This window comes from Gavialis gangeticus, unplaced genomic scaffold (genome assembly GCF_001723915.1).
Source record: "Gavialis gangeticus isolate Ggan-Ray unplaced genomic scaffold, GavGan_comp1, whole genome shotgun sequence".
In the NCBI taxonomy this organism is placed as follows: domain Eukaryota; kingdom Metazoa; phylum Chordata; order Crocodylia; family Gavialidae; genus Gavialis; species Gavialis gangeticus.
In genome coordinates, this window is record NW_017729014.1 from 9,763,660 (window position 1) to 9,774,321 (window position 10,662).

Below are 10,662 nucleotides of genomic sequence, written 5' to 3' on the forward strand. Positions count from 1 at the left end.
AGAGGGTCTCCCTCACCCAGACCTCCCTGTCCCATAGCGGGCATGGGCGTCCCACGGGACTGATGAAAGACCAACGCAAAGTACCCATTTAAGTTTTTTTCCTGGGCATCAGTTGTCAGATGTCCCATCTGGTTCAGCAGGGGTCCAATGTTGCCTTTGCTTTTCCTTCGGCTCCTCACATATCTGAAAAAGGACTTTTTATTGTCCTTGATGCTCGAAGCTAGTTGGAGTTCAGTCACAGCCTTGGCTTTCCTGGTTCGCTCCCTGCAGGACCGGACCAGTGCAGAATATTCCTCCTCGGAGGTGAATCCCATCCTCCATCCTTTGTAGGCCTTTCTTTTTAGCCTCAGGAGGTCTGCTTCTTTCTCAGAAGCTTCTTTTGATAACTACAGAACTGTGATTTTGAGGTTAATATTGCGATTCGGACACGGGTTTTGTGTTGAGCCCGGGGCAGGCTAACAACAGGGCTGATGGTTTACTACTATGCAGATGCCCCCCTCTTCAGCCATGGAGCCACTTCCTCTGAGTGGTGACCAAGGTGTCAGGGGCAGTCTGTGGCAGGGATGAGAAGTAAAGATCTATCAGTCCTGCCCCCTGCTCCTGTGCCACCTACTCGGCCACTGGCCTCTTCTTAGTTTTGACTTGAGGGTGAGTTCTTGAGTGTCATTGAATTGCTTGCCACATGTTTAACTGCTGAGTTTGGCTGGACTACTCCTTTGGGGCGCCCGTACATGTGCAGCGAAGCTGCTGTGACGCACTGCAATTGTGGCACATTGGAGCAGACTTGATCAGTTGAGTCTGCTGCAGCGTTGTAATTACTGCGCTCCAGAAGACTCCAGCGTCTTGTGCATCAGTGTCCCCGTGCTGAAAACTGGCAGTGAGGGTGCTTTAGGTAAAGCTTGTTCGAGCTTTCGTTGAAACGCCCTCGCTGCCATTTTTCAGTGCCGAGATGCTGATGCACGAGATGCTCTGAGCACTTCAATCAGAGCTGCTCTAACATGCCTCTCCTCTTCCCCACTCCCAGAGTATGCGTATAAACACCCTTAAATCCTGGATGCCATTATTGTCTTTCCCGAACTCCATAACAGGGTGGTCTGAGACAGTTGCCAGCACATACATTCATTTGCTCCCTGGCTGCCTATACCACACCCTTCACCCTCCTAATTCAGTTGGCTCCCTTGTTCTTTAGCCATGGCTTGTAGCAGAAGAATGCATTTCAGTCTGGGAGCAGTGTTTTGTTTATTACCTTTATTCATAATCAAGAAAAAGAGGCTGAACCATCTTGTATATTAAATGAGAGCATGATTTTTTTATCTTGGGAGGTATCACAGACACCAGTGAGGGCAGGCAGAGAGAGAAATGGAGCTGGAGCCATCTAAAATATGGACAAGGAAGAAGAAAGGAGGTTGACCCGGGTCAAACTGGACCTTAAGGGGTCTTAAGAAAATGTAAATGAAAACCACGTGGGCAGTGAGCAGCTGCTGGGAAAACAGCAATGCCTCACCCAGCCTACTGCAGACAGTGGTGATAGACAACATGCATGGTGGGAGCCAGCTTGCACCATTTCTAGATCCCCGCTGCAAAATAATGGAGAAGAGCGGAGTGAGATGTGGGACTTGCAGTTCTGCTTTAAGTGTAAATCTCAGTGTGGGTTGAAGATACAAAAGCGTTGCGGCACTTGGCTGAGGTAGCTGATGGCCTTGCCATCAACCTATGAGACCGTAGAGAAGAAAAAAGTGACGGAACTGACTTGAGAAAGATTAAGATGGGTCAGCAACGTTATTTTGGGTAGCATGTCAAAAACACCCCAGCCTCGACTTGTAAGATGTTGGTGTACCAGGGGCAGAGAGCGGGGAGCTGCAAGGGGCACAGTCCTTGTTGTGGCAGTGCATCCCCAGCCCCCTCCCTGCTGCCCACCCAGAGGTGCATGTGCACCTACCTCCAGCAAAAAGCTGGGTCAGACCTTGGTGCAGCAGCTTGCAGCCTCCCTGCCACCTGCTGTGAGCAGCCTGGGCTCCGTGGTGGGTGGCAGGGACCTGCCTGGAGCCTGAGCCAGCCATGGGCAATCACAGTCACAACAGGAACACTGCTTATACTGGAAAACTTGTTTCTCTTGTAAGTAGTTTTGCTCTCCCGGTACAAAGCACAGCTTTGCCGAGAGAGCCTGTGGGAGCCCTTGGTCATAGCAGCATATGGATATTCCCGTACTGCTGAAGTCCTCACTTGGATGTTGCCAAGGTGTGGGAGAGTCCTTTTCCAGTCTGTAGAGCATGGAGAGTGAGGAAGATCTGGCAGTATCTCAAAGGTGAAGGGGGGAGAAGTAGATACAAAAGGGTGAAACTGAACACAGGAAAATTTAGGCCGCATATCTGGGGAAAAAATGTTTTAACAGCAAGATCTATTTGACGTTGGAATGGCCAAGGGAAGTGGATGGAAAGTCCAATTCTTGAGTCAGTTCACTAGGTTGTTGCAGTGGCCAAACCCTGCACTGGCAGAGGTGATGGACGGCAGGACCCGACAGAGCTTTTCTAACTCTTGCTTCTACAAAGGATTAGTTTGCCTGTAGGAACACTCCCCGTCCTCTCCAAACCAGTTGTGCCAGGTATTGCAATGGCGTAAGAAGGGTTCCTGGGTCTTGCTGTATGCGGAGGGAGCAATGGTCATGACAGGGCTTGCTTTCTGAGCCAGACCTTTGGCTAGTGCTGGAGTAGCTTAGTTCCTGTCCAAACAAATGGAGCGAGGCTGAGATTGGACTTCACTGTCAAATGACATACTCTAAACTCCTGAACTTGAAGAGATTCAAATGATGCATGCAATAAAGAAAAATTAGTTTTGCCCATGAGTAACACTGCCCCCTTCTTTCCCTGGTAGGACTTTTTCTTTCTTTCTTTTTTTTTTTTTTGTGGGACTTCACTCAATCACTTGATCTAGGCAAAATACTAGGGAAGTATGCCCATGACTTGTTGACAAAGTTTGTGGGGGACAAGTTATCTGATGAAAGGAGGATGGATGCTGCAGCTGGAGGGAAATGGCATCTGAGGAATGAATGCAAAGCATAGGGGACTGTAGAGGAGCAAAAAATGGGTAGCCTGGCTGCGTTAGTCATTTAATACTTGGAGTCACAAGAGTTAATATGAAAAGCTGTTCTTGAACCTGATCTTGCCGCTCTTGCTACTCCAGCATTGATATGACGCACATATATGGAAAAAGCAGCCAAGGATCTGGCTCTTGTTAAAAACCTCTCTAATGCCTCTGACTGGGATTGCAGTGAGCAGTTTTAAATACAAAGGGAAGTTGCTTGACATCAGGACACTCGCTGGAGCACAAATCAGTCCCTTTGTTTCCAAAACATGTACAAGTATTGCCACGCACTTGAGCATCAGGCTGCTGATCTGTTGTCAGCGAAGGTTTGGTTGGCGGTTTTGCAGTAATCCACACTGACAAGGTCATGTGGGCGCCAGGTCTGACTGCTCAAGTTTTGTCATCAAGCTGGCACTAGATGAATTCCTTCTGTTTACACTCCTGCCAGAGAGTATTTTTTTTCCAATACCAAGTCCCAGATCTGTTTGTCTTGCCCCAGTGATGATAGCAGCTGATTGACTGGTTCAGTCGCACTGCGGAAGGCCAGGTGTACAATGCCAAAGCGGATGAGATTTTCATTTGGAACAGAACTAGCAGTAATCAAAGTCCTTGTTATTGCTTAACCCTGATTCTCCAGGAGTAGGTAGTCAAGATCCTTTCCTTTTTCTTTACTATGCAGGAGTAGGTCCCTTCATTGATTGCATTGGCAATAATGCTCATATGATCATCATTTAAGGATAAGTAACCTGGATAAGAGTACTCCAGAAGCTCCTTGTCTTTATACCAGCTGTTTTAAGAGAGGAAAAAATAGGATAAATTAGTGAAGTGTGCTGCATAATTCTTGGTGCATTATGGGATTCATCTACATAAGTAAGCTTTGCATTGGGGAGGTGCGTCACAGCAGCAAGAACATGCCAGGTTTAAAGCAGCACTGTCAACTCAACAGCTAGGGTAAAGATGGCAAAAGTTTCTGCATGCAAAGAGTGTGGGTCTTGGGATATTTTCCCTCTCTCCCGGGGTCATGAGAGAGATCCAGGCCCATAGTAGGGGAAAAATTGATTGCCTGCCAAGGTAACAATTGAAAAACAGATGTTGTTTCTTTCATCTTTGGCCGTTAGTCATCTTGGGGGCTACCCACCACAACAACCAGGGAAATCATTTAGATGGTATTAATTTGATGGATAAATTTAAGGCCAGAACTCATCGTTTCTCGTAGATTATGGGCCAGAGGATTTGAGAGACGTTATACTGCGTGTGTTTCTTGATATGAGTACATTTCATAGAATAATTGTAAGGCCCAAAACCAGAAGTAACAAAAGGAGAAGGCAGCCATAGCTAAAGCCAAGATGATGAATCTGGTGGGGGCGCATGAGCCAGGAACCCCAAAGGAGATGATGCACGTGATGGGAGAGGAAGGCAGCGAGCTGACCAGGCAACTGCTGAAGAGAGTTTGTATGTGCAGATGCAAAGTTTGGAGCAGATAAAAGGGCACTTACTACACTTTGCCTTTTTTATGAATAATCTTTTGTCCGCATCGGAAGGTGACATTTCTGCCTTCGGGAACGACCTTGGTTTTCGTTCTAGGTGGAGGAGGAGTTGCAGCTACTGTTGGGAAAGGGAATTCTGGCCAGTGAGAGAAAATAGGTCATGTCAGCTTACTCAGTTGTAAAGCCTTGCAATCCCAGTGTTTCTAAGGAGCTGTGCTGTCTTTCAGGTTTTTTCCTCTGTGTTCCCACCTCACTATTTGAGTGGTCCAAGGTAAAAGCAGCGTGGCTCTTGTGACTTTTATTGCAAGTCTTACGATAGTTGCTGCTTGTTTCATTTTAAATCCTTAGCTTCTGGATTCAGGTGAGAATCCCCAGAGGCAAAATAGTGGTGTAAAATTAAATGGTTTTCACTGACGTGTTGTTTGAAGGCATGTTAGGTATGGTAAGAGCCCAGTTGTGATCTTAATACTTGGCATCTAAACAACCTGAGTGCACTTTTTCCCCAATTAGTCCAGGTTAACATGCATGGTATTGCTGTTTTTAGTATATTCTGAAATGGGTACTGTTAACATAATGCAATTTGGTGCCACTTGATGCTGTGCTATTCCTTTGGCATCGATTCCTCCAAGCTGAGGGAGTAAGCCTGCAGTTAACAAGCTTACTCCTCTCCTTTTCTCAGATCGGCAGGACGTAGACTGGAATTTGTTTTACAAAGCGGTTCTCAGGCTGCGGGTTTTGAAAAGAACAAGTGAAAAAAAGAGCTGGTGGAAGTTAGCCAGCACAAAGGTGAGTCTAGCTCGCCTGAGCATGCAGCCAGGAGGCTGAAGGGGTTTTAGAAGCTGGACCAGGACAACAGGCTTTCCCAGACTCTGGAAAATGGGCCCTGAGGTCCGTGGAGTCTGGTCCCTTTCCTGGGACTTGATTTTTGGCAGGGTGCTGACTAGCAGTTGAGTTCTTAGGACAGGAATGGGGCCCTGTTAATGCCTATTTAGGTTTGTTAAAGCATTCAACATAGCTTCCCTGTCTGTCCGTCCCCCGGCCCTCTTCCCCGTCCTGGGAGCGGAGCATGATACCATAGCAGAAATCACAGCTGGATGGACAGTGCTTCTTCATCATCTTCTGACGGGTCTTGCAGAAGCCTTTCTTAGCCCACGCTGGACACACAAATAGTCTGTCTTTGCAGCCTGGGGGTAGACAGGGACATGGTGTTAAAGGGACAGGCACCAGCTGTTCCTGGAGTGAAAGTGCTAGGTGAAGGGTGACATTGGGCCCTACTGTCAAAGCTGGAGATGTCGTTCTTCACTGTAAGGTTAGGGGCCAGGCCAGAAGTCTGAAAGGGGCTAGGTTTTTGTATTACCAGTGCAGCGAGTGCTGATCAGAGCCTTGGCTGACACCAAGGGAGCAGCAACAGCTTGCAGCAGCTGAGTACTGACCCCCTTTACAGCCATGTACCCAGTTCTGGCTTGGCTGAGGGGTCTGTGCAGTTCTGGAGGCCCAGTGCCCACAGCTCCCCGCTGCTCCAGGTTGGTTTTGTCTCAATCCATTGCTCTAATGCACCTTGTCCCCCTTCCCTCCCCAGGATCCCCAAGAGAGTGAGTGACAGGCATGCAGTTTCTGCCTTCCTGTTGGCCTGTTCTAGTCCCTTCCCATGCAGCGCTGAGCGTGGCAGACACAGGCTAGTGTCTCCTCGCCCTCCAGTCCAAAGTGCCACAACAGGGAACTGACTCTTCTCACTCACCGTAGAGCCTGTGCATGCCCCAGATTTCATCCTGGGAGATGATCTTTTTCCCAGTCAAAGTAGCATTGAGGTGCATCAGGGCATCTGTGTTGAGGGAGTGCATGAGCCCCAGGGCATGTCCGATTTCATGAGCTGCAACATGTACCAGGTCCGTAAGCCATACACCTGGCAGGGAAAACAGCAGCGACAAAAGTTGTACGCTGAGGTTCTGCTTGCTCACCTGCCTGTATAACAGCAAGCTTGGGCCGGATGGGAAATGTTTGGAGATCAGAGAGCAACTGCTAGGAATGGAGGGGTCTATCCCAGGCATCTACACCAGCCTCAGCTCCCATGTAGCTGTGCTGGTCCAGGTGAGCAAACCTGATGGCGGTGCTAGCAGCTTTCTTCCCGACTTCAAGCATTGGGTCAGCTGGCAGTTTTGAATTGACGCTGATGCAGGCACATTTATGTCTGAAATTGGGGCAGAAAACCAGCATGACAAAGCCTATGTTTCCTGGCAGCTTTCAACTATTTGATTCCCACAGCATTGCCCTGTGACTGGGAAATGACCGTTCGCACAGGCCTACCATTTAGGACGAGGCCATTAGTTGGAAGACTTTGCTCATCAAGCAGCACTTGCTCACCGAAAACAGCTTGGCTTATACAGGCCCTACCTACACTTGAGGACAGCTTGTGATTTTTGGTTTGCTGCAGTTTACAGTCCCTCAAACTGTAGGGCTACACTGCGGCTTCGTTCTAGCAGCTTAGAGACTGTTGGGAGCAGAGAGGGGTTTTACACAGGAGGATGACTCAAAAGGAGCATGACTCTTGTGTAAACACAGGCCAGGGGATCTTGGGCAACAATTGCTGCATCAAGCCCAACCGTTCTTTGTTGAGCTAGGGCAGCTCTTGAGGAAAGAGAGCGTTGTTTGTGAATTTACTTCACTGATCGATAAATTGAATTGTCTTTATAGTGCGAGCGTCATGGGTCTGGAACAAGCTCCACCCAGAGGTGGTGCAAGCACCTACTCTGGACTCATTCAAAAACCATGTGGACATTTTTCTTGCTGGGGTCACTTGATCCCAGCTGACTTCCTGCCTGTGGTGGGGGGGCTAGACCCGATGCTCTCACGAGGTCCCTTCCAGCCCCTAATGTCTATGAAATTTCAATGGGAGTCCCTGGCACAAGAGCATCCTTTTTTCTGGCCACTTCTCAAAGGGCTGTTGAAGGGGAGTATAATTGCTATCCAGTGTAATGTTATTAACTAACATCTCTGATTTTCACTTCCATTGCACTGCCCGAGTCAAGTACTGGGACACTTCTTGTCACCCCGCTGGTGTCTCCTGGGTTTGGACCAACTTCTTGGTAAATACTTGCCTCTTCTATCCCTTGCAAACTCTCCAGCCTGAGCCCAGTAGTTTGTTTTCAGAAAAACAAAAGCTAGTGAAATAAATTACCAGCGGGTAGGTCTACAGTCTGCTGGCGTAAGTGTGTTAGCAAACGGCCGTGAAAACTGGAGGTCTGATTTTTATTATCGTTATCACACTGAGCCATGGAATGCACTTAGCATGTAATTCAGGGTTTGGCTGGGAGTTTTTTTTTCCAGATACAAATATGCTAGTGGATGATGTGAAATGGGCAGTCTCTCTCGCTTTCTCTGGGCCATATATTGCTATCCTTGCTTTAAGGCCAGTCTTTCCTGCTATTAGTCCCTCAGAGGTTTTGATCCTGTCCCCCCACCCACCCATCTAGCTTTTATCTCTTTGTGTTTTCAGAGGCAAGGAGAGTTCTTCCAAGTCCTTCTAGATTACAGCTGAGTTTTCTTTTCTTCTGCTGGTTTCACAATCCTGATGTCTGAGCTGAGGCATTAGAAAGCGCATACTTATACAGTTTGTGGTTTCTAGAGAGCTGTTAGCATATGTAGCATATTGCAGTAGGTTAAAATAAAAGTTTACAGAAACCAACACTCCTTGCCCTGGGAAGGTAAATATGTTTGAAATAGCCCTGCAGGGACAAGGAGGGAAGTTCACCTAATGAGCAGGCTATGTGCCCTTACAGTGCATGCATCTGCCTAGGTGCGGATGAATCCCTTGTCTTTCCTCCTGCTGCTACAGAATTATTTCTAGTGCTTTGTTCAGTCAGAGATGCTGCTGGTGCTGGGGTTCCTAGCTTTCCTCTGGCAATTATTTAACAGCTCAGTAAATCTTCCCTGCATGGAGCTGCCCCTCATAGCAAAAAGCAAATTCCCACCTTGAATGTGCAGTTATTCCTAGCAATATGGCATAACACAGAGAAGCAAACTAGCTATTTTCATTTCTGTGAAGGGGCAAATGCGTGTTCAGTCTCTGCAAAAGTGACTAGTGATTCGGGATCCAGCCCCAATGGCACCTTCACGGGGCCTGATTCTCAGGAACATCAGAGTATCTCTTTCACGGTCGATGGGTCCCTTATAAGCTGTCTGCAGTTGCATACCCCAAATCACTCATCACTTTAGAAATGCTGGCATATAGGTCTACACCCAGGCACATGTATGTAATATATGTATAAACCTTGCATCTTCCACACACACAAATTAAGGCAGTGAGATCCATGGCTGAGGCTTTCCCCTATCCCCACCCTTTTTTTGGTCAAAAGGAAAAAAAGCCGAACTTCAAAGAACTATTGAGCTTGCTTTTTGAACTGTGCTGAGTTTGCTCCTTAGCCAGGGGCCATCTGCTTGCAATTTAGTGTCAGTTTAGACATTACTTCTTTGAAACCCCCCCCACCATTAACAAAGACATTTTTAGGTGCCCACAAGCATGAAAGTGACCATTAAGGCCTGTTGCAGAGGACAGCAAAAATGTAAACAGCCATGCCAAGAAACCAGAGCACGGTAATGTGGCCTCTCCCAGAGATAATGCAGCTGCTTGGGCCAAAGCCAGTCCCAATCATTTAGACGGGTTGGAGCCCACTGAGTTACTCAGGAGCAGCTGGAGCTGCCACCAGCCCTGGAATATTCCACAGCTGGAGCGCAGGCTCGTGACGGCAACTTTGGAGAATGCAGAAAACTCTTCTTGTGCACCTTAATGTGGGGCGAAAGAAAATCTGCCTCTGCATTAAAGTATAGGGCCAAGTCTTTCTCACCTTATGGGAACAGGGCTGTCAGAACAGAGGCAGACCCTTGGCATGGTGAAAGTGGTAGGTTTTTCTCCTTACAGAAGTGAAATGTGGATAACGCAGGAATTGTCTGAATCCCATCCCCTCCTAGCTTCACAAAGTCAGCAGTGCCTCTCCTTACCCCTACTGTTGTCCTGCTGGGCCAGTGCCTATCAAAGTAATTTAGCTGGCAGTGGGTTCATCAGTGCCTCCTATGCATGCGGGAAAATAGACTGTAGTCAGAAGCATCTTCTAAAGGCTTGAACGAACAGGATGAGCCATCATAGAAATGCATTTGATATGTGTCTGATTGCATCCGAATGTTGTGCCGTCAAATGTCGTATTGGATTGGTTAGAAGCAAATGATTTCTATGGGCTTAAGGCACAGATTGCACCTCCATAATACCAACATCTACATTAAACCCCCCCTGGATTAGGAAGAAGTTTGGCTCTGGAGTCCATTTCATGATGGGTCCCCCATCCCTCCACTAGATCCCTTTAGCATATGTGCCCGTGAACCTTGTGCCTTTTTAAAGGGTAATTAGCATCACCGGGGGACGCACAAACTTCTTGCAAGCGTTAGACCTGCTCTGGGCTGCTGTAGTTACCCTTTTTCCAGCTGAACCGTGTGTTTCCTAATATCCAGTATTCATGGTCATCAAAATGGATTTCTCCGTTAGGTGGGAAGAAAGCGTGGGCAAGCTCTCCTGTGGTCCCGTCAAAGCAGTGATGGATGAGTGACTGCAGGCAGTCGGTATGATTGATGGAGTAGAAACCTGTGAACGATGGTGCATAAAGCGGAGTCAGAATATCCAGAACACAGATGCACATAAACTGGGTACTAACCACGGTGCCTGTTCCCAAGGGATTTAGCCTACAACCTGTATGTTTGCCATCCTACAGATACGGGAAAAGAAATGCAAACAAAATGAGGGATGAATAAAATGAACTGCGTCCAGTGGAGAAGTATTTGTGGTGACCTTGGATTGAGAGCTGTCCAAAGGAAACAAGTTAAGCTGCATGTCAGGAAAGACATGTGGTTCACAACACTGAGCAAAAACTTGATCTTACAAGGGCATGGGGAAACTCCTGCTTGATTTAAAAATTGGTGCAGGGATGTGATCAGATGCTAACCCCTAACCACTGCATGGCCTCAGCACCTATAGCCTGACGTTTCATAGTAGGTAGGGTTGGCAGGGTACTGAGCAGATCATTGAGTCCGACCCCCTGCCATGGCAGGA

The 10,662-nt window shown here is 47.7% G+C and overlaps 1 protein-coding gene across 1 annotated transcript in view; it reads right to left on the reverse strand.

Annotated features, from left to right (window-relative positions):
* Positions 1–1,228: 1,228 nt before the first annotated feature.
* MMP23B (matrix metallopeptidase 23B) overlaps positions 1,229–10,662 on the reverse strand; it is a 24,492-nt gene continuing 15,058 nt past the window's right edge. Inside the window, exons 4-8 of the mRNA XM_019511709.1 lie at positions 10,030–10,197; positions 6,307–6,471; positions 5,642–5,752; positions 4,578–4,704; positions 1,229–3,868 (exon numbers count right to left, since the gene is read on the reverse strand). Coding sequence (XP_019367254.1) covers positions 3,694–3,868; positions 4,578–4,704; positions 5,642–5,752; positions 6,307–6,471; positions 10,030–10,197 — 746 coding nt within the window. The 3' untranslated portion in view covers positions 1,229–3,693. The remainder of the gene's footprint in view (positions 3,869–4,577; positions 4,705–5,641; positions 5,753–6,306; positions 6,472–10,029; positions 10,198–10,662) is intronic.